General features: G+C 35.8%; 4 protein-coding genes across 8 annotated transcripts; 1 reads left to right on the forward strand and 3 right to left on the reverse strand.

The window, feature by feature from the left end:
• Positions 1 to 464: 464 nt before the first annotated feature.
• On the reverse strand, positions 465 to 7,523 carry LOC107673956 (ubiquitin domain-containing protein 1-like). 3 transcript variants are annotated; one of them, XM_016467807.1, is made up of 4 exons: positions 7,439 to 7,523; positions 7,007 to 7,147; positions 1,626 to 1,853; positions 465 to 1,201 (listed from the first exon to the last, which is right to left on the reverse strand). In XM_016467807.1, exons 2-4 carry the CDS (start codon positions 7,086 to 7,088, stop codon positions 819 to 821), a joined length of 693 nt encoding a protein of 230 aa, XP_016323293.1. In that variant the 5' UTR covers positions 7,089 to 7,147; positions 7,439 to 7,523; the 3' UTR covers positions 465 to 818. The 3 variants fall into 3 exon arrangements, with proteins under 3 accessions (XP_016323293.1, XP_016323294.1, XP_016323295.1); XM_016467808.1 differs by lacking the exon at positions 7,439 to 7,523 and having other exon boundaries at positions 7,007 to 7,396; XM_016467809.1 differs by lacking the exons at positions 7,007 to 7,147; positions 7,439 to 7,523 and adding an exon at positions 5,665 to 5,879.
• Positions 7,524 to 8,950: 1,427 nt separating this feature from the next.
• On the reverse strand, positions 8,951 to 17,268 carry LOC107673955 (probable palmitoyltransferase ZDHHC16). Of its 3 annotated transcripts, XR_001632454.1 has the most exons (13): positions 17,070 to 17,268; positions 15,704 to 15,940; positions 15,416 to 15,610; positions 15,223 to 15,311; positions 15,065 to 15,093; positions 13,665 to 13,798; positions 13,274 to 13,378; positions 12,402 to 12,478; positions 12,187 to 12,310; positions 11,948 to 12,018; positions 11,746 to 11,858; positions 11,232 to 11,273; positions 8,951 to 8,995 (listed from the first exon to the last, which is right to left on the reverse strand). XR_001632454.1 is itself a non-coding variant. In XM_016467806.1 (12 exons), exons 2-11 carry the CDS (start codon positions 15,929 to 15,931, stop codon positions 11,756 to 11,758), a joined length of 1,155 nt encoding a protein of 384 aa, XP_016323292.1. In that variant the 5' UTR covers positions 15,932 to 15,940; positions 17,074 to 17,268; the 3' UTR covers positions 10,965 to 11,273; positions 11,746 to 11,755. The 3 variants fall into 3 exon arrangements, 2 of the variants coding, with proteins under 2 accessions (XP_016323292.1, XP_016323290.1); XM_016467806.1 differs by lacking the exon at positions 8,951 to 8,995 and having other exon boundaries at positions 10,965 to 11,273; positions 17,074 to 17,268; XM_016467804.1 differs by lacking the exon at positions 8,951 to 8,995 and having other exon boundaries at positions 10,965 to 11,273.
• Positions 17,269 to 18,264: 996 nt separating this feature from the next.
• On the forward strand, positions 18,265 to 19,752 carry LOC107673950 (histidine protein methyltransferase 1 homolog). The gene is made up of 2 exons (XM_016467799.1): positions 18,265 to 18,454; positions 18,687 to 19,752. Exons 1-2 carry the CDS (start codon positions 18,353 to 18,355, stop codon positions 19,569 to 19,571), a joined length of 987 nt encoding a protein of 328 aa, XP_016323285.1. The 5' UTR covers positions 18,265 to 18,352; the 3' UTR covers positions 19,572 to 19,752.
• Positions 19,753 to 20,012: 260 nt separating this feature from the next.
• On the reverse strand, positions 20,013 to 22,918 carry LOC107673951 (phosphoglycerate mutase 1-like). Its single transcript, XM_016467800.1, has 4 exons — positions 22,637 to 22,918; positions 21,810 to 22,084; positions 20,983 to 21,163; positions 20,013 to 20,397 (listed from the first exon to the last, which is right to left on the reverse strand). The coding sequence occupies exons 1-4, from the start codon at positions 22,773 to 22,775 to the stop codon at positions 20,228 to 20,230; spliced, it is 765 nt and encodes a 254-aa protein (XP_016323286.1). The 5' UTR covers positions 22,776 to 22,918; the 3' UTR covers positions 20,013 to 20,227.
• Positions 22,919 to 23,880: the final 962 nt, after the last annotated feature.

The raw sequence follows: 23,880 nt of genomic DNA on the forward strand, positions 1-23,880 counted from the left end.
AAACCATGCTCTACTGTCTCAGCTTCCATACATTCACCACATAAACAATGTTTCCTCATAACATGTAGAGTACCATAAAGTTTAAATTGTCCCATTCTCAAATGTAATAAATTATTCTGTCTCTCTCTACTGATATTATTGATTTTACTTAGTTTGTTGTTCCTTTGTATCTTGTAAAAATGTATCCCAAATGCAGTGTGATTTTAATATTTGGGTTGTCCTTCCTTAAAGAATCTTTACCATTTTGTCTACTTCTTCATTTCCCTTAATTCCAACATGGCCTGGCACCCATTTAAAATAAACTATATTTCCAACCTGCTTTAACTTGTATTCTATTAAAATATTTTAAGATCAAAAGATGACAAAAGGGTTCCACTTACTCACACATAACAGGACATATGACAAGTTGACATTAGGAAAAGAAACCAGAGTTCTTTGTCAGAAATATATATTTATAGGTTGTTGAGCAATACATGGTGTTAAAAATAAAGCATGCACTGGTATCTGCACTGATACATAGACTGACATGTTTTGAAATAGCTTTTTAAATCATTTTCATCACATCATATTTAAATAAAATCCTTAAATAAATCATTTTTTACACATTTGACACATGCTTACATTTGCATGTATATTTGGCCTTTTCATCTCCTCGTAGCTTTGAGAAAATAGATGTTTCTGTAAGAAATGTTTGAGCTTCATATTTGGAAAGGACAGGTGTTGAAACTCAGACTTAATCAGTGGCTTTATATAATGGAAACATATAAAGCATTCGTATGGTGTGAGTTCACTGAGACCCGCTTCACAGTTTTTTGTGTTTAGTTGGGAACAATGGGCTGATTAACATTGACCTGTATTACAAAGTCCTTCTGGATCTTGGTGTCTTGTAAACGTGTTTTATCCGTGAGTAGCTTTCCAGAGAAAGACCAGCGCTGGTTGGTGGCATCAATGTCTTCCTGAATCTGAAGCTGTTTCTTCAGCTGACGGATGGAATCAGCCATCGTGGCGCTGAGGCGAAGGTCTTTTCCGGTGGAGAGACGCACCTTCAGTTGGAACTCCTTCTCCTTCTTCTCCTGTAGCTCAGAGTGTTCAGACACATTATGATCGTTGCACTCGGACACAAGGCTGACTGGAGGAGCCAAGCAGTATGCAGGGAGCTGATAGCGGTTCCCCAGTTCATCATAGCACTCCATAAGGGACCCTGAAAGAGCAAATCAAAAGCTTCAATTATTTTAAAATGTAATTTATATCTATGATGGCAAAGCTCAATTTTAATCAGCCATTACTCCAGTCTTAAGTGTCACATGATCCTTCAGAAATCATTTTAACATGCTGATCTGATGCTCAAATCACTTTTCTTATTATTATCAATGTTAAAAATGGTTAATGTTTTTCTGGAAACCGGGAAAAAAGCAGGAGTCTGTGATGAACAGCATTAATAGGAAAAATACATTTTTACATATAATGTATTTTTATTACATTTTTGCTGAATACAATTATTAATTCCTTTAAAACAAATTGAATTATAAAAATATTATTTTGTAAGGAAAAAAAGTTGTATTACACAAAATGCAAAACTGCATTTTCACTAGATCTGTATATTAAAATGCTGTTTAAATGTTTACCATGAGGTAGTGTGATGCTGGCTCCATCTACAATAGCCTGTGCCAGCTCATGGTCATTACATTCAATCGCTACAGCTGCAGCTTTTAGTGCATCCCAGATCTCTTTACGGCCGTCAAAAGCTGGGGCCGTGTCCCAGAATTCATCTCTTTTACTGCGCAGCTGGCCCTCTGTCATAGGATATTCACTTTTCCACTTGGGCTTATCTTTCTTCAGGGGCTCATTGCGTCCTACAGAAAAAAAGGCATAAAGGTAGACATGTAACCTGAACAATGTCCGAATCATTTAGAGTTGCATTAAGTGGTCAGACCGATGTATCCGGGTGACATTTCTGACCCTGGACCACAAAACCAGTCATAAGGGTCAATTTTTTAAAATCTGAAATTAATAAGCTTTCCATTGATGTATGATGGTTCGTTAGGATAGGACAATATTTGGCCGAGATACAACTATTTGAAAATCTGGAATCTGAGGGTGCAAAAAAAAATCAAAATATTGAGAAAATCGCCTTTAAAGTTGTCCAAATTAAGTTCTTAGCAATGCATATTACTAATCAAAAATTAAGTTTTATATATTTACAGTAGGAAATTTACAAAATATCTTCATGGAACATGCTCTTCGCTTAATATCCTAATGATTTTTGGCATAAAATAAAATTCAATAATTCTGACCCATACAATGTATATTTGGCTATTGCTACAAATATACCCCAGCGACTTAAGACTGGTTTTGTGGTCCAGGGTCACATTTGTAAAAATCCTGTTTCGCAAAAAGGGTCCTGATCTCTTGTTAAAGAACTAGGACAACAAATATTGCATGTGACATCACAGTTTTTGCCTGAATGAGATTCAATGGACCTTTCCAAGAATCAGATTTTCCATGCTAGAAGCTTCTCTTTGATGTGTAGCAAAGATTTCATATAAGCACATAACTCTTTAAAGTTGCACAATAAATGCCGATTTAATGACTACTTGTCCTTTAAATGAACTATGAACAGGGATGGGCAGTTTTTCAGATACATGTATTTAAAATATGTATTTGAAATACAAAATACTATTTTGTATTTTAAAGCCTTTGGCAAAAATGTAATTTGTATTTAAATACATTAGTATTTTTGTATTTTCAAAATTTTCAAAATACATAAAATACTTTGCGCCAGTCAACCTCTTTATCAGGGTGCTGATTTAGTTCAGACACTCCCCCTCCCCCCAAGTTGCCCCAACCCCAACATTCATGCACGTGAGCTGCAGCTGTACAGCTCCATTCAGCATTGGGTGAGGGACTTTTCTGGAATAAGATAAGGTAGGGCTGGACGATATGGCCAAAATTGATATCACGATATATTTCTTAATTTCGGTCGATACGATATAAGAACATTATGTTGTGTATTTGGTGTAATGCAATGTGGTTATGTGTATTAAGGTTAAAAAACACACTGTTTTCCACATAATGTACATTATTGTATCTCCTCTATGCCCCGCCTTTCTGAAACGCGTCGATTTTTACAAAGCTCATCGTTCCGAGGAGAAATCAATCTCCAGTTAAAACCCATGTTTCTTATTTGGGAATCAAAATTTGTAAAAATCAGAAGGAAAGAATTGATTTAAATTATCTTCCATTGATTGATAAAGTACAAAAGAAATTTAATTCTTGGTTAATTAGAGATTTATCTTTGAATGGTAGAATATTACTGTCAAAAGCTGAAGGACTGTCAAGATTATCTTATACAGCAATGGTTTTAGATACTCCGAAGTCAATTATTAGGCAAGTAAATAAGAAAATGTATAACTTTATTTGGAAGAACAGACTACATTATTTAAATAGAGACATATTAGGTAATTTATTTCATCAAGGTGGTTTAAATGCTATTGACTTTGAAGTATCTGATGCTATATTTAAAATTAAATGGATTCAGAATTGTATTAAATCTAATAACCAATTATGGTACATACATATCGTGGTGATGATATAAAGTGTGAATCGACTGAACTTTTTCTAAATTGTTTACATAGATAGGCCTGTCGGGGTAAGCAAATATATCCATGCAGCTTTTAGTGGGCAGGAATTATTGGAACACTGAAGTGGAAAAGGAAGCATGGATGAATGAGTAATAGAATGTGATGTGTTTAGTGCAACTGCACTTATTATAAGTGTATATGTGTAGGTGTCCTCTATACTTCTATAGATTCAGTGGTTGGAGTTGGGTTAATACTCCTTGACAAGTTCTGTTGCTACTTTCTGATTACGTTTCTGGCTACATTTAAAATCAAAACATACTGATCATTTTATAACTGTTGTAATGCTAAAATGTTTGTTTTAAACTTCCAAATAGGTGTCCAGTGATTGATAAATAAACATTTGATTGCTGAATATTGTACCCTAATTGAAGAAGATGTTTAGTTGGATCATGATTTTGCATACCATTGCATGAATGACTGCCTGACACATAATATATTATTATATTTATGATTAACAATCAAATGATTAAGTTAGAAACTACTTGCTATGAATACAGGTGCCATCAGTTGTCTTCTTATGAATGACTTGTCATTGAGTCAGTGCTGCTGATGCAAAGTAGGCCCTTCCTTACCAAACACCAAGTAACTAAATTAGGATACAATTATGAGTCATTCGCAATTCAAAATTATACTGTTGGTTACTTTAAAACTAACCTTCATCTGGGAGTTTACAGGGATATGTGAATATTTGATCTGTTAACTGGTTGCATATGTCAGATTTATTGAATGACTCGGGCAGAGAAAAGCTGTTGCTATCAAACACTGTTTACTTAATCAACTGAGTCAGTGTAATGGTGAAGGGATTGATCAAATAGGCCAACTGATGGAAGGTTTGCTAAGAAATTTCATGCTCCCGTGTAAAAGTATTTTGCAGTATTTTTAAAATACAAAAATACAGTAGTTTATTTTGATACTTGGTGTGGCTGCTGTATTTTGTAGTTTATTTTGATACACTTAAAATTAAGGTATTTGGTATTATATTTTAAAATACATTTCGATGTATCTTTACTGACTATGAAGCTATATGGATCAAATGAAATAATGCAGTAAAAATCAGCATCTAAACCACAACCTAAATCCCAACAGTCAAGCCAGCTCAGCTCAATGTCAACTAAAGACGAAGAGCTCATGCAGGCCAAAGGGAAATCCCTTTGAAGGCTATTGGCTCAGACCATCAGTGGCTGAATCATTTGTATACAAACAAAACGTGACAGAATTACAGCACAGATTTCAAAAGAAACTGTAGGTGCTTTGAATCTTTATCACAATTGTAATAAACCTGCAGAGGTCACTGCGACAGACTGGGAAAAAAACAAAAACAAATTATTTATAGTGTCTGAGATTAAAGCCTTAATCGGGTGATGCAAAACAGGATTTAGTGGCCTCTTTCCCATCATGCATCACTCCTAGTTAGATGAGAGTTTACAAGAGCAGAATGCCACAAAACAAACATACTCCATCATTCAGCACTTTCAATTTAAATTTGAAAAAATAAACAAATATCAAACCATTTAGCTTTAATAACTACATTTTACCTTGTCATTATGCATTTTTCTGATAAACAAAGACCATAAAAAAAATTATACAGTCCAAGTCCATGATGTACTGTAATAAACCAGCATGTTTCACACATTTAAAGTAATACTGGAATGCCACACTCACACAAATCAAACTGACTCTGTAGGCTAAGTCAGCAAACTAAACACGGCCAGTCCATCTGACATCTTACGGACTTACAAATCCTTTTTAATTTCTATATACAGGAGATTAAAATGCTCATTTAATTTGGCTTCCAGTGGCAGGACGAATCGAGACAGGGAACTTTGGTGTGACAGAACAGGTATGAAATGGTTTCAAACAAAACAGTACCTGCTGCATGACCAAAAACCTGCCAAACTTTAGGGTCTTGTACTAAAAAATAAGTAGGCTACTGTATATCAACAACCTTTCAGCAGTTCTAGTAGTATCTCTAAACAATCTTATCTTGCACACTGCTAGTAACTGTGTGCTGTAAGCTACTTACTTTTCAGCACAACTGTTATCGTTGGTTGATAGTCTCTCGAGTTTGCAACTCCCATGGTCTGACCGGTGACTTATTCCTTTTATCAGTGAAAAGTTACTGGACAGTCACTCCTACGACTTCATGCAGGGGTTTGAGGGACAAATCAACTCCACATGCACAGTGCTACAAGATGTCAAGTCACAGAAAAACTCTGACACTCAGCTAGTAGTTTAGTCCAGTGCCTATCACCTGTTTTCTGAATCTAAAAATAACAACTGAACAAATATAAATCAAAGCAGATCACCAAGATAGCTTCTAGCAGCAAGAAAAAGTCCTTGCCTTTACAAGCCCTAGCTTGGGTTTTGATGTATGAGTACTTTTCACAACAAACTTAATCCAGTTGGCCCTATTTTAGACCAGGACAGAGAGTCAGTAATAAACTGTAAAGCCCAGGATTGTCCAGAGCAGGTGCACCCTAGCAATTCCACAAATACATCTAATCTAAAATGTTCCAGGTAAAGGAAGAACATTTTAACATTTAAGCAGACAAGAAATCCAAAATTAGCTCAGAAATGTATATAATGTCCCATATGTCAAATCTTCTATGCGCGGTGCCATTAAAATTAAGTAATTAAAGGAAAACTCAAGCAGTCTTTCTTTCTTACTCATGAAACCAATAACAGTCTTTAGAGATCCTGCAGGAAATTAAGGGTTCCATAGTGTAAGTTCTGCCCTTGTAAAAGAAAGAACATTTACCCTAACTGCCCATTTTGAAATAGTGTCTAGAGGTTTTTAATATGATTTTGGTAATCTAAGGCAGGGGTTTTCAATATGGTGTCCAGGGACCCCCAAGGGGCCACAAGGGAGTGCATGGAAAAGTTTAGATAAAATAAAAAATAAATAACAATAAAATAATATTAAAACAAATAAATAAACTTTAAAATAAATAGATTAAAATAAACAAATTAGTAAATAAATGAACAATTTAACAGAACAGTACCATAAAATGTAATTTAATGGAAACTAAATATTTTTCAAATAATAATTTAGAATATTAATTTATAGCACAAGAAATTCCATAGATTCCTTTGAAGTTTTAGGATCTAGTTTTAGGGTTGATTTAGGTCTCTTGCACAATGGGTTCCATGTATGGTATATTTAACCCCTTATTAAAATAGAAAAGTTACCCAGATCTTGCCTTTTTACAGAGATACATTCTCTAACATATCAGAAAATATCTAAATATAAGAAATACCAAAAATAAATAAATAAAAAATAAATACATTTTCTATAGGACAAACAAGTTTTCTCATTCAAGGAACACCTTCAAGCAAACAGGATTCCTTGACAAATCAAGGCTTACCTCCTCGTTTGGTGCTGTATCTGGATGCATTCCTGGAGGTCAGGTGAGACCTTTGACGATTCACTCCAAAACAACTTCCCATCACTCAAAACCACATCAGGACCAAGCCTCGGATGCATGGATGATCGAATAAATGCATTTCTACAGGATCCAAAATGTAAAAAAGTTCTAGTCAATGACGTTAACAAATGACATTTTGTTTTTGCAGAAAAAAGCTCGTGTCTAGTTTACTGTTATTTAGTTGAGGTTATCAAATGCATTGTTGTCCGACGGGACACAGAAACCCGTTGTATTCCGCCGAGTCGACATTTTACTTAAGCGGATCAGAAACCTTCCAGGAAGACAAAGTTATTACACTAATGCAGTCAATGGACAGTTAATAAAAATCTAATCTTGATATTTAATTATCATCAGAGTTAAACACATGCATACTTCCCAACGTAGTCGACGCTCAAATCCCTAAAGAAGAATAAATCAGTGTAGAGCTGTAAACGATGAAATCGGTGAACTATTGAAATCTGCGACTAGAGGGCGCACGTGCACATTACCGTAATTCTGTTTATTTCCTTATTTCCAACATTTTGTTTTCATCTGCCCCGTCGTCATTTACATTTAACTTTAAAGAGTTTGTTTCACCTTCGAGTTCAGTATCGTACTAAATTCATGTTTATTAGTTGCCGTTTGGTGTATTAATTGAACTACTCAAGCCATGTCAGAATCTGCGCTGTATATAAAATAAAAAATGCAAAATAGATTTGAGTGTGGAGTGAGAAATACAGCGCAGATCACCAAGATAGCTTCTAGCAGCAAGAAAAAGTCCTTGCCTTTACAAGCCCTAGCTTGGGTTTTGATGTATGAGTACTTTTCACAACAAACTTAATCCAGTTGGCCCTATTTTAGACCAGGACAGAGAGTCAGTAATAAACTGTAAAGCCCAGGATTGTCCAGAGCAGGTGCACCCTAGCAATTCCACAAATACATCTAATCTAAAATGTTCCAGGTAAAGGAAGAACATTTTAACATTTAAGCAGACAAGAAATCCAAAATTAGCTCAGAAATGTATATAATGTCCCATATGTCAAATCTTCTATGCGCGGTGCCATTAAAATTAAGTAATTAAAGGAAAACTCAAGCAGTCTTTCTTTCTTACTCATGAAACCAATAACAGTCTTTAGAGATCCTGCAGGAAATTAAGGGTTCCATAGTGTAAGTTCTGCCCTTGTAAAAGAAAGAACATTTACCCTAACTGCCCATTTTGAAATAGTGTCTAGAGGTTTTTAATATGATTTTGGTAATCTAAGGCAGGGGTTTTCAATATGGTGTCCAGGGACCCCCAAGGGGCCACAAGGGAGTGCATGGAAAAGTTTAGATAAAATAAAAAATAAATAACAATAAAATAATATTAAAACAAATAAATAAACTTTAAAATAAATAGATTAAAATAAACAAATTAGTAAATAAATGAACAATTTAACAGAACAGTACCATAAAATGTAATTTAATGGAAACTAAATATTTTTCAAATAATAATTTAGAATATTAATTTATAGCACAAGAAATTCCATAGATTCCTTTGAAGTTTTAGGATCTAGTTTTAGGGTTGATTTAGGTCTCTTGCACAATGGGTTCCATGTATGGTATATTTAACCCCTTATTAAAATAGAAAAGTTACCCAGATCTTGCCTTTTTACAGAGATACATTCTCTAACATATCAGAAAATATCTAAATATAAGAAATACCAAAAATAAATAAATAAAAAATAAATACATTTTCTATAGGACAAACAAGTTTTCTCATTCAAGGAACACCTTCAAGCAAACAGGATTCCTTGACAAATCAAGGCTTACCTCCTCGTTTGGTGCTGTATCTGGATGCATTCCTGGAGGTCAGGTGAGACCTTTGACGATTCACTCCAAAACAACTTCCCATCACTCAAAACCACATCAGGACCAAGCCTCGGATGCATGGATGATCGAATAAATGCATTTCTACAGGATCCAAAATGTAAAAAAGTTCTAGTCAATGACGTTAACAAATGACATTTTGTTTTTGCAGAAAAAAGCTCGTGTCTAGTTTACTGTTATTTAGTTGAGGTTATCAAATGCATTGTTGTCCGACGGGACACAGAAACCCGTTGTATTCCGCCGAGTCGACATTTTACTTAAGCGGATCAGAAACCTTCCAGGAAGACAAAGTTATTACACTAATGCAGTCAATGGACAGTTAATAAAAATCTAATCTTGATATTTAATTATCATCAGAGTTAAACACATGCATACTTCCCAACGTAGTCGACGCTCAAATCCCTAAAGAAGAATAAATCAGTGTAGAGCTGTAAACGATGAAATCGGTGAACTATTGAAATCTGCGACTAGAGGGCGCACGTGCACATTACCGTAATTCTGTTTATTTCCTTATTTCCAACATTTTGTTTTCATCTGCCCCGTCGTCATTTACATTTAACTTTAAAGAGTTTGTTTCACCTTCGAGTTCAGTATCGTACTAAATTCATGTTTATTAGTTGCCGTTTGGTGTATTAATTGAACTACTCAAGCCATGTCAGAATCTGCGCTGTATATAAAATAAAAAATGCAAAATAGATTTGAGTGTGGAGTGAGAAATACAGCAGATAATTCCATCAGAATTGTGTTGGGAATGACAGGTTTACCACCAGTTTACACATCACACGGTTTTTTTTATTATTATTGTATGTACTTGCACTTTATACTATTTTAAGTCATCGTTAATTATTATTCAATCAATTGTTTATTTGTATTAATCTTCAGGAAAGCGCCAGGCGCTGTTGAATTTAGTTACTAGAGGGCGCTGTTTAGCAAATTTTCGAGCGTGACGTGAGCACGCCTTGACAAGAACTTCAGTTGTCTCTAATGGTTATATGCCTACATATACAGTATGCAGTATCTATACATTACATTAAGCTTACATTAAGCTTATTCATTATCTAGTACATTATCTAATTTATTTCAATTAAAGGGTTTACCGCTATACGAAACTATTTTAATTCCAGATATTCACATCTCCTCCTACATGAACCTGTTCACCCGAGTTGGTTTAAAGATCAAATAATATTTATCATAAATGTTTATGATTTACCATTATATGAAACCATGTAACTTATTTAGCCAAAGGTGCAAGAAACACACAAGTAATGTTAAATGTATCTACTTATACCTTATGGTTTAATAAATATTTTATACATATTAGATATTAATCAAAATCTCAAATATACATTAAAAAATTATATTGAATAAAAATGTATATATATATATTATAATTTGTTTTTTCCCCAAACACTACTACAGTTACTGTTACAACAACAAAAGTGTAATTACTTGTTATTATTCACCACTGACCTGGTACAAAAAACAATATGAAATGGTGACATTATGGTACACTGCCATCTAAAGGCAGTAATATATTTAATGCACAGTGATGCATTTATAAATGTAAAAAAAATAATAGAATAATAATAATTTTATATATATATATATATATATATATATATATAAACTGTAAAATGATGAAACAAGAAATGCTGTAAAAAAACATTTATTTTATACGAAATAAAATTCTAGGCAAGTTTCTTCAGATGTGTTTGACTTTGGAAATTAAGTATTGGATTTCAGTGCATTTAAATAATAATACTGTAAGTGACATAAATAATGAGTTAAAAATAATATTTATATAGTCAAACATTAAGCCCTACCTGGCTACAAACCCTGCTTTAAAGGGATAGTTCACCCAACAAAAAAAAAATCTGTCATCATTTACTCACCCTTGCTCACACTTGTTCCAAACCTGTATGAGATTTTTTTCCCCATACTAAGGAAGTCAATGGCTACCGTCATAACTGTTTGGTTACCAACATTCTTCAAAATATCTTGTTTTGTGCACAGCAGAAGAAAGAAACTCATACAGGTTTGGAACTACTTGAGGGTGAGAAAATGATGAGTATTTTTATTTTTGGGTGAACTATCCCTTTAAGCACAGTATCGCTTAGACAACTGTCGTGGATTTCCTTACAAAATATTGATAGAAATATCCAAAATATGCATGGTGTTTTTTGGAGAACAGCCCTTTCATTTGGCCAGAAAGAGCAAAAGTCATCCAGTGAGATCGCTGTCTAAATCTGGACTCTGCAGACTCCCATGTTCCCAGGGCTCTGGTTCTGCATTCAGCCATGGCACAGTGGGTGGGACTCACCCTTATGAGCATGTTGGTCATCGCCAACTAAGACAGTCAAGTCTTTAAAGGGGTCATATGATGCTTTTTTAAAGATCATTATTTTGTGTATTTGGTGTAACAGAATATGTTGACATGCTTTAATGTTCAAAAAACACATTATTTTTCAAATACTGTACATTATTGTAGGTCCTCTATTCTCTCTCTCTCTCTCGCTCGCGCTCTCTCTCTTTCTCTCTCTCGCTCTCTTGCTCTCTTTCTCTCTCTCTCTCTCTCGCTCGCGCGCACACACACACACACACGATGCGCAAAACTCTGCATTTGAACAGTCAATATCAAATACTTAAACTAATAATAATGTTAGAACGAGCCGTTTTAGGGGGGCGTGGCAGAGTCTTAACTTTGATAAAGTATATCTCTTTGGTCTTTAGTCAATATCACTTTAGTCTTTGCAACTTCAGGGATCTTATCTATGCACAATCAGCTTGTAACACCCCAAAGAGAAAGGAAAACTTGAAATCGCATCATATGACCCCTTTAATGTCTCAGACTGGCATCATGTCTTTTTTAAGAGGGTAAATGTCCCATGTCAGTCCATCACCATATGCGGTGTGTCCAGAGGGTAGGAGAACACGTGTCAGCCAATGACTGTGAAGACAATTATAATAATTTACATTAAAATCACAGCTTACAGACTGCAGAATATGACAAAGAGCATGTAAAATGTGTAATTTTACCTTCTCTTTTCTACACCAAAAAACACCTTCCAGTTGTTTAGTTTACCATAACTGAAAGGATTCCGATAGACCTTTAAAAAGAGGGAAAAGGTAAATCATAGATCAAAAACAATAAAAAAATTTGACATAGCTATCAGAGATCACATAATAGAAAGAAAATAAATCCCAATCTCCCTGCCCTGTTTAAACAGTTAGAAAAGTCAAGATTTTGATTCTGAATGGCCTGAATACACCCTTACCTTTCCATGTCTCGCCCAACGTTTGGCCTCTTTGTTGTTTATATGGCGTTCAATACTGGTTTCTCCACGGGTGATAAGTACAGCATGCCACAGTGTGAGAGCCCCTAGGGCGACTGCCACTGTGCTGATGGAAAAACCAGCAAACATAACAAAAAATGTGAGTCTATAAAAATAGTAAAACCAGTATTGGGGCCGTGGTGAAAGAATAGGCATACCTTGTGAGGACCCACATGTAGATAACACTCTTGTGAAACATTCTGTCTCTGTAGGTGTATGGAGGTTGCGAAACCTCCTGTGTCCGTTGAAGCATCAGAAAAACAAAAACATTTTATATTATTCAAAATATAAATCATATAATAATAAATATGATTTTATTCATAACATATAGTAATATACTTACAGATATAATTTTGTAAATAGAAATATTTAAAATATGATAAGAGTGCAACTATGTTAATTATGCATATATACTTATGTTCAAATATTTGGGGTTGGTGAGATTTTAATGCTTTTTTTTTTTTAATTAGTCTCTTATGCTCACCAAGGCAGCAATTATTCAATTAAAATACAGTAAAAACAGTAATAGTGTGAAATAATTTATTACTATTTACAACAACTGTTTTCTATTTTAATATATTTCAAACTGAAATTTATTCCTGTGATGGCAAAGCTGAATTTTCAGCAGCCATTACTCGAGTGACGCATGATCTTTCAGAAATCATTCGAATATGCTGATTTGGTGCTGATGAAACATTTCTTCTAATCATCAAACTGAAAACTACATATGCACACTTTTCTGATTCATTGCTCCAAATGGAAATTCTAGCGTGCCAGATCGAACCAAGCAGAGCTTAAAAAATTCTAAAGTTCACCAGTGAATCCCCCTTATCCAATTGCGACAAAAGTCAGTAAGTAATACTTATTTAAATGCACACTGTTAGCATTGGGATAAGGAAGGTCAAAAATAATTTGTTGGTGTTTCATAGCATGCTGTTTGTTTAAGTGTTAAATAATGAACTGTGCAACAAAAAACAACCAATTCCAGCTCTAAAGCCAAATCAACAGCAGGAAAAATTACTTGAGGCACCTGCACTAGCTTCCCAGCCACACCTTCTGATGGTACAACGCCGATGAGCAACCCAATCCCTGTCACCGGGACACCCCGTTTCTCCGCTTCCAAGTGTCTGAATTGCTATGGAATGGCAGAGAGACAGCTGGCAGTTAAGACATGCCCACTACCAGACATTGAGAACAGAAAGAGAAAAGGAGAGACACAACCATTCAGAAAGAGAGGCGTTAAACACTATCTTAAGAGGGACACAAAACACCTTATTCATTAGAATAAGTAAAGGGGAAAAAAAGCTTTCCAAGCTTTGAGCAAGTGAAAGATTCAAAATGTTATCATACCAAGACTGAGTTTTACTAAATGGAAAAGAGCAAAGACAAAACAACAAATGTATTAAAAAACAAAGCCTTACATCTATGGCATTGTATGCATCGATAAACAGATTGCGACCGCTGATGCTACAATACATGCAGCCCAAAGTCAAATAGAGACAAAAGGAGAAGAAGTAACGATGATTGTAATGACCAACACAGTTGTTAAGCCAAGCTGAATATAAATAATTAAGGACTTAACTACACAGAAGTGGAAATATATGAAATGGATCTGGGCTGTTAAAGGAACAACTCACCAATTTTAATTTAAATTCTATATAAATTCAATTTAAATGTAAATCTGTAAAATGTAAATGTTACTTACTCACATGTGTGTCATTCTAAACATTTACTACGTTTTTTCCCTGTGGAATGCAAAAGGGAAACTGGAGAGCAACAATGCCTGCCTTTTCAGTTTTTTTCAGATAGGAATTTTTATAAAGTCTTTGTTACAAAGTTATAAGCCATGAACCAAACCAACCAGCAACAAGGTGGTTCACAAAATTACTCATTTTAATTTGAAGCAAAAAAGTATTTGAAAATCGGACAAAAAAAAGGGATAGTTCTGTTAAACATAAAAAAAGTTATTTTAAAGAATGTGGTAACCAGTTTCTGGTCTCAAGTGACTTCCATAGTATTTTTTTCCATTCTTTTATGTTCAACAGAAGAGAGAAATGTTACAATTTTGGGGGTGAAATATCCCTTTAATGGTTTTATTATGGGAATGAACTAAAATTCCATGAAGCATTGCTAACGATAATCAAAATAAAATAAAAAACAAGTGATTATTATAAAACTACTGATTTAAAGATGTTGAAATATATTAAATGTTTATTGCAAAATGAATACATTACAAATATTTAAGTAGTTTGAGATTGTAGGGAGATTTGCTCAAATATGTTATTTGCAGTGCTACATGGGAGTGGGGGGCGGGGGGGGGGCTAAAGTGTTATTTTGGGGCAATCTGTTTAGTTTCTCTGATTAATAGGGATTTTTCTTCAGAATCAAGGGTAAAGTAGTTTTTCACAAGGAATTCTGTTAGTAAACATAATTGCTTAAAAAATAAGTTGAAATAATGTGAGCTGATGGCTTTAAACAAAAGCATATGCCATAAATTAACATTCTCATAGCTCACAGAAGGCTGTCTTTAAAGCTCTATAAGTTGTCATTAAAACTGTTGAACTCTTTTATAAAAACTGTTCTCGTCTATCTTTTCCATGTAATTCTAGTGAATGAATGCAATACAACTTGTGCATATACAAGTTTGCAACAACATGAGTGTAAATAAATGACAGAATTGTAATTTTTGGTGAACTATTCCTTTAAACTGAATGTTTAACTGTGTAAAAACAGCAAGTAAATAAGAATTTTAGAGTAAAATAAGACCAAATGGGTGCACTTTTTACAAAATGTCTGGATTATTGTGATTTAAAAAGGATACGGCAATGATGATCCATTTTTAGAATACAGCTGTAGAGAAAGATATAGGGATGTTTATACATGGGAGTTTCTTACAATAATGGTATACAATGCAGCTGACACCGGGTCACCAGTTAGATTTTATAAACCTGTTTGGACAGAGAAAACGGTCTCTCTTACGTTTTACAGATGCCACAGTGGTGACTTCGCGCTGGTTTAGGAATGACACACTTTTTACAGAACGACACAAACGGGACATCATTTTTCATCTGAAAATCAACGGGAAAAAAGAAAGATCAGCTGTCATGTCATGAATAACACTGAACACACACATCTGCTCTACTGGATTGTGGCATCTTTAAGGGTGCCGAACCTTTGGAGGGTATCCAGGGGTGGTTTTTGTGGCCTTGTAGTAATGGAAGACTATCATGACCAAGTTCCAATGTCCGTAACCAATGTGCCACATCATCCAAACAGGAGAGTATGTTTGGAGGACCAACGGTAGAAGGCAGAAGTAAGCGATGAAAACCACAGAACTGGTAAGAGCTACTACTAAAAACACAAAAACCTGAAGAGAAAAGGAAAAAAACACAGGGTGTAAGAGAAACAGACAATGTAACAAAATAACATGATTGTAATCATGAGAAATGAATGGATTTACCATTCCAAACCAGCGTGTGACAACCTCCACCATCCAAAACACTGGTTCAAGGATGCAGTCCAGCACCACTTCAGAGTTAGTGAGTGAGTTAAAATAAAGGGATTTGAAGATCAGTTTGATGTAGCTCACAGGCTGCCTTAGTCTTCTGGGCATGCGACTGCGACTGTGCCTGCCACACCCACGCATGCATCGGAGCAGCAGGTGCATGACAGTAGAGCAGGGACGCATGTTTAGGCCCTGTAAAGACAAGATCTGATCTTTTAATAATCTGTTTGAACATCCTGAATATCGGCACAAGCAAGTTCCTCTGCCTACGGCCTACAATTTGCTCACTGACAATTGCCCTCGTGCCGAACCTGTAAACCAATTAGATTAACCAAGTATCCACCTAAGCACAGTTGGTGTGGATTGATCCAAACCAATAATGCAAGCAATGGTTTAGTTTTCTGATACCCCTGGATTATCTACCACAAAAGGTTGATGACCTCTTTTTTGTTCAGTCTTTAGAAAGCAGCATACTTTACATGATTGCACTGATATCAATGCACCTAAAACACCATGTCCCTTTTAAGTTTACAAAAAAACCACAGGGATGGCTAGGCTAGTGATTAATGCGTCTTTCCATGGATTTGTAGTTGCAATCAAACCATTAATCTTACTAGAAGGGTTTCAAACCAACCCATAAAGAGTCGCTGGATGTGAATTTGGATTAAAATATGCATAAACAAGGACCTGTGATGATGAAGAGCAACTTTGTTATTTCATTACAAAGGTGAGGCAAAATGGCAGGCCAGCTTCGATTTATTAATCATTTAAGTGTGTCTTCAAGTTAGAATTAAAAAAAAATTCATGTTAGCATGCACTGCATGACCAGACATTGTAAAATTCAGACATATGAACTATGGATCTGGACAGTCTACATTCCGATCACACTAGTGAATGTGAAGGGAACACCACCCATATGATATAACATTGTAATTGTGACAGACATAAGCAGAAAGAGATGTAATAGTTATAGTGGACAATAGATACTGTGAGATTTGTGTAAAAAATGGTCAACATCATACACCATCCCCCCATGTCACAAACAGACTATAATCTCAGGGACAGATTGTGAGCCTGTGACTTTAAAAATATCATTAACAGGAAAACACGCACAGATATTGTTAGTACACTGGTCAAAACACAAATAAAATATCTAAAAAATGTATACTATATAAATATACTATCTATAATCTATCTAACAGACACCATACACAACGAACAAGGGTTTACAGTTTTGTTTAATACCTCGACCTGACTGAATCAAACAGCAAGAGCTAAACATTAAAGAACACAGCATGGCAAAGATTTGTACAATCCTTACCTGCCCAAGATCTTCTCCTAAAACTGCGATAAAATCAACTCATGATGCCGCTGAATGTTTTTATTTCGGGACAGACGAAGACAAATAAATAGAAGCAGTAACGTTAGTTTCTATCCCTTTGAGCTGTGCGTTCCAAACGAGATATATCGCCCTCCGAAGGGCACTTCGGAGTGAAAACAATAAAGGCCGGCATATTGAAGGGTCGTTCCAAACCGAAGTGCTCAAAACTGGCCACTTCAAAGGGCCCTACGGAATGTAGGATTTCGAAGGGTACAACTGATGCACACTTCGGCCTCCCATGATCCTTTACGCAGATTCATTGCATGATGACGGCGCCTCCGTGTGGGCACATGATGATGACGCAGAAGGGCACTTCAAGAAACAGTTGTTTGGTCTCCTACACCCTTCAACCCTTCGAAGCTCTCACTCCGGAGGGTAAACCCTTTGAAGGGATTAGGGCATAGGGATGAGCCCTTCCGAATGGAACGCAGGGCATGTCTGTGTGAGCTGTCATGCTGGGAATTCTGGGAATTGGAGTTTAAGGCGTGGAAAGCAGACATAGTATCTAGGAATATTTTTATAATGTATATTTTTGTATTATTAATTATAAAAATTACGTTAAATTGTGTGGTATTTAATTAAATAATCGTACTTCAGTTCGATTTTTATAAGATTTAAGACAAACGGCAGCAGAGAATGGTGGGAATTGTAGTTTGATTCATGTCAAAGTCTTTTTCGCGAATCGGTTCTTTCGAACACCTCCTTTCAAAGGAACGGCTCAAGAAACAATTCAGTGATTCTTTTACATCCGAGCGTGGGCTCTAAAATCAGAGATCGTCTTATTAATTATAGCCATCAAGTGGCTTTGCTCAAATCTGCTTTAGAACGGCCCAATAAAGGCATATTACGTGTTTACGGGTTTATTATGTGCTCTTTTCTATAACGTTGTACTATTACAATGTAGTGAAATTTGAATGTCTCCCAGTTTGTTGCAGTCATGAATAACCAGTCCATAAAAAGGATTTAACCCTATTTAAAACACAATTATAATTTACGTTTACATTGCTAATTTTTTCATCTGTTGAAAATATATAATTTACATCTGTTGGCTGAAAATGTGTTTTTATAAGAAGCTGTTTAAATGACTCGGAACTATTTCTGAACCTGTTCAACCAATGCATTGAAAATATCCGACTCAAAAGAACAATTAGTTCAGGACTCGGACAACGAAAGTAGATGTTCACACGTGCTAAGGCAGTACGTGGGTCGAAATAGTGCAAGACATGGCATTCAGTTTCAACTACGATATTCCTTTACGGACAGAAGAAACAAACGATAAAGAAAACAAAGACGACAAAGCAAAATGTGTGGATCTTAAGTGCTCGGTAAGGGAATTTATCATTAGCTTGTTAAAACCGGCTATATCTCTGCTAATGCTGGAAGACAGCAGACTTTAAGATCTAAATGCTTGAAATGTACAGCACACTTTAAATTCTAGGACTAAATGATATTCAATTTTAACAATTAATGTGAAAGCGTGAATCAGCAATATGTGGGTGTACAGTAAGATTTGATTGCATCTGTTAAGATCAAATGCACATTGTGTTTTTTTCATAGGAAGCCAGTGCAACCGTCTCAAAGAAGATTAAGGATGCTGTAGAGCACCAACTTTTGTTGGATCCTCTGTCCCACATTGAGAACTGGGTGCCTGAAACCATCACCATAGGTGCTCTGCCTCCCCTTCTCTGTCTCAACGAATCAGTGTTTGAGAAGACTGCTCCTGAACGAGAGGACAGTGAGGAGATACTGGCCAAAACACTGACTCAAAACTCTGACCTCATCTCTGGAGTCTATGAGGGTGGACTTAAGATATGGGAATGCACTTATGACCTTCTTGAGTACATTGATGATGCAGGAGAGACCTTCGCTGGGAAAAGAGTGTTAGACTTGGGCTGTGGAGCAGGTCTACTTGGCATACTTGCATTGAAGAGAGGAGCCACCAAAGTTGACTTCCAGGATTATAACAGCACTGTGATAGAGCAGTTAACAGTGCCAAATGTCTTTCTCAATTGTGAAGAAGATGATGAGAACAAAGATAAACATAGCAGCCCACCGTCTAAGAGAAAAGCCCCCCTGAATGCATCAGAGAAGTTACTAGATCGTTGTGGTTTCTTCTCAGGCGACTGGAATTCTTTTCTCAGACTTATGCAAAATAAAACCCCATTGCTGAAATATGACATTATCTTTACATCAGAAACCATATACAACACAGACTACTACTCTTCACTTCATAATGTGTTTTGTGACCTGCTTGATGAGAATGGTATTGTTTATTTGGCAACCAAATCTCACTATTTTGGAGTAGGAGGTGGCCTTCATCTGTTTGAGAAGTTTGTGGAGCAGAATAATGTCTTTCAAATCAGATATTTGAAGGATGTGGAACAAGGCCTGAAGAGACATGTTGTATCATTGACATTCAAAAAAGTGACATTCAAATTTTAATTATAAGTATTAATGTGCCTGTGCTATTATGGTGCAAGTTAACATAAGATAATGGATGCTCATTTCTTTTAGGCCAGAAGGATTGACTATGGGATCCTAAATTGTGCTTGGTGTAAGCAACTAATGTTAAAACAGCAAGTGCACAAGCACTGAAACAGGAGTTTGGTGAAACAACAGATTTGTTAGTTAAAGTCAATGTTCAATCTGCAATAAAGCCCAGCAAAACCATCATCAACAAGACAAGAATTGACATAAGTTTACATGTACTACCCTATATCTCTACAATTTATTAAACATGGTCACACGGGCCAACAGACAGACTCAACACTGGTTTAATGTGAAAGGAAATGTACTTGAAGATGCCACACTGACAACACTTGACCAAACATTCTTCAAAAAGTGGAGACAAAGTAAATTCTGGAATGAATTGCATAAAAACAAATCCAAACAAAAATGTGTGGTCCCTGTAAACTGTTTAACTAATAAATACTCACAACAATTCCAAAATTCTAATATTTCAAATTGGTTACATATAGGTCCTATACTTTTTTTTACTTGTATATACTTCTTCTATAGAGCTCTGTCTCGTTGATGTTAAATATGGGAGTCTTGTTTAAAGTAATTCAGTGCTGATGTATAATTAAAAAGTATATACTCTATTTCTTGGCTTTCCCCTGTGCTGCCACAGCCTCCATGGCTTTGCGAACAGTTTCCTCGTCTCCGAGGAACTGCATAGGCTTGATGGGCTTCAGGTTCTTGTCCAGCTCGTAAAGAATAGGGATACCTGTGGGCAGATTCAGCTCCATGATGGCCTCCTCAGACATACCTGTGAGTGAGGAAACAAACTATGAGACTATTAAAGAAATGAAATTAAATCATTTGTGGTGACCCCACAAGCCATTTTTATTTTTATATGATCCATTTTAATTTTAAAGTTTGAGTAACTAACTTTTGTGTTTTTGGCTTTTGTATTAATTTTATTTCAATGTCTAAATAGTTATTCATTTATTCAGTTTTAATTTTAGTTACTCTAGTACATCAAGTTTAATTATATGAAAATGAGAAATGCCTTGGTAACTAGCAACTTTTGACTTCATACCAACTTTAAATCATTTTATGGAGAGAAGCTCAAAAAAAAAAAGAGCAATTTCTCACTGATTAAAAACTATATATATATATATATATATATATATAAGATCTTATTAATTTCCATGACTTTTCCAAACCTGGCAATCATATTTCAAGTATTTCAATGATGGTGGGAACCTTCAATAAGAGATTGAAATAATACTGTGGGATAATTACCTTCTAAGTGTTTCACAATGCCTCTCAAACTGTTTCCATGAGCAGCAATCAACACTCTCTTTCCCACCTTCAATAAGAGATTGAAATAATACTGTGGGATAATTACCTTCTAAGTGTTTCACAATGCCTCTCAAACTGTTTCCATGAGCAGCAATCAACACTTTCTTTCCCTCCTTGATTTGAGGCACAATCTCCTCATTCCAGAAAGGTAGAGCCCGTGCAATTGTGTCCTTCAGACTCTCACAAGAAGGCAGCTGGTCCTCGGTCAAATCAGCATAACGTCTGTCCTATAGGAAGACAAGACATCCCGCAAGATATAAAATTGGTGCATTAATCAAACATCACTATGTAATAGTGCTGCTCTTTTAGGCTAATAGAAATTCTTGACTTGTTTGTTTGTTCTAGGTCATAGGAAAACCAGAGTGCTTGAATGTTATCAACATTTGTAAGCAGTTTCCTATACAAATAAGGTTTGACCTTTGATTTCTGACTCTTTGCACTGATTAACTACTAGGGACGTCAATTTCAATGTGTAACATCAACATGACAAATTGCAACATGTGAGTTTGAAAATCAAGTTTTCAGTTACGAGTTGGGATAATGCATGTTATAAAGACTTATGAACTGTGATTTTCGTTGTACGGGATGCAAGAATGCAGATAATAAAAAAAGTTGATAGGCATGCTGTCACTGGGCAATATCATCCATTCAGAAAGCTCAAAACTGAACACACCCTCTAGAGTAGCAGCTATCAGACACCATGTGCATTTATACACTTACAAGTTATTGTTTCTTATATACTGTATTTTGAGTAATCTATGGAATCTGAGGGAAGTGACTAATTTTAATGACATACATCTAAAATATACATATGAATGCAACAGATTAGGTGCTTAAAGTACCATAATGAATAAAAGATGCTGAAGACCCCACCTTACTGATGATGCTGTAAAAGTCATGATCTGCATCCATAGTTGGTGGAGGGATGTCATAGGAGCGCCTCCAAATCTTAACCTGGGCTTCACCGTGCTTGGCCGCAGTCTCGGCCTTGTTTAACCCAGTCAGACCACCATAATGGCGTTCGTTCAGGTGCCAGGTCCTGTGCACAGGCAGCCACATCTGATCAATACTGTCCAAAACAATCCATAATGTCCGGATGGCCCTCTTCAGCACCGAGGTATAACAAATGTCAAACTCAAACCCTGCATCTGCAAAGACACAATATAGACTGAATATGAAACACGGAATTCAACATAATACAACTTAATATATTGTGATCATCATTTATTTTTCTTATTAAAATATTATTTAATAAACATTTAATACAGCATAGCCCTAATACGGAATTAAAAACTATATAAATGAATATTACAATAATTTTTTTTTTTTTAATTATATAATATTAATTGTAGATAATATTTTTGTATTTAGAACATAAATCGCCCTCATTCCGTCAGTAAAAGGCAAACCGCCAGCTTATTGGTTCAGAGCGTACACGCGTCATGTCGGAGGCGGGACTGTGCCGGGGATGGCGCACAGTCTTCTGAAAGTCATTAGAATTTTCCGGTTTGATTTTTCTCATTTAAAACACATATATTAATGCAAACATTAATAAGACAAAGCGGGCTAAGTGATACCCAATTTATACATAATGTACATGTTCTTTCAAAAACGAATCTAGATCTAATCTTCTGATATACTTAAGACGGCAGATTTACAACGCTCATTCACAATGCTGGAAAATATAATACTATACAAACCTTTTAAAGCTTGACCGCCTTTCTTTGCCTCGTGAACCCCTGTCTCGCTCAGGTCCGCGTCGAACCAGCCACAAAAGCGATTCTCCTGGTTCCAGCAGCTCTCGCCATGGCGAATGAGAACCAGCTTGTATGCAGCCATCTGAGATATTCACAGAGACAAACACTAAAAAGGTAGCAGCTGAAGACAGCACGGTGAGCTCTGCGCTCTGGTCGAAAAGGTTGTTAAGCTCTGTAAAGCGTACTGTCAAAAAGACCCTCCTTCTCATATGAGTCCGTAATGAATGACGTTCCGACCTCCCCATCTCAACGTTCAACCAATCAAAGCCTCAGAACGATGCGCAATCAAGTGAAACTGCAAACACGGCATGGGGAAAAAAACGTGACCTTCCTGTAACGCCTCTGCATATTTTATATAAAGCGTACTGTCAAAAAGACCCTCCTTCTCATCTGAGTCCGTAATGAATGACGTTCCGACCTCCCCATCTCAACGTTCAACCAATCAAAGCCTCAGAACGATGCGCAATCAAGTGAAACTGCAAACACGGCATGGGGAAAAAAACGTGACCTTCCTGTAACGCCTCTGCATATTTTATATTAAACCTCCTGTAGCATTTTGGGGTTTCAAAATATTTTAGCAAGAATAAGAAGGAGTATAATACATTTCATCGTTCACAGTTCATCGACCCTACCAGAGATATGCATTACACTGAGGGAGGATTAGTAACTTCCCGTTAGAGGTCATTGGGTGTATCTTGGAGATGAGGTTCTGGAGAGCCAATCATAAGTTACTTATGTAGGTATGGGCGGGGTTTAGTGCGGATGTTTCTGAAGCCTGAACTGAGCGTGTTTTTTTTTTTTTTTTATTGCATTGCTAAGAACATACACAATCAATGCCAGGGGTAAATACAATTGAGGTACAAATGCAGGTTACAAAATCAGGAAAATATCGTACAAATGACACAATGAGACAGTTTTAAGGGCTTTGGAGAGTTGCTGGATGTAGATGTAAGGTATGGAGGACGAAACCTGCAAAAACAATAAATAAATAAATACACAAATAAATAAATAAATGTGTGCATAAATACACGCATTCTTGTTTAAATACATAAATAAATAATTATACATGTGATGAAAATAGGCAAATAAATAATATAAATTGGTGGGCAAATGGAAAATGTTTAAGGAAATGCTAAACTCATCCTATTTATTTTCCTTTAATCACTCATTTATTTCTGAATGTAGTT

Source organism: Sinocyclocheilus anshuiensis, unplaced genomic scaffold (assembly GCF_001515605.1).
Source record: "Sinocyclocheilus anshuiensis isolate Anshui unplaced genomic scaffold, SAMN03320099.WGS_v1.1 scaffold292, whole genome shotgun sequence".
In the NCBI taxonomy this organism is placed as follows: domain Eukaryota; kingdom Metazoa; phylum Chordata; class Actinopteri; order Cypriniformes; family Cyprinidae; genus Sinocyclocheilus; species Sinocyclocheilus anshuiensis.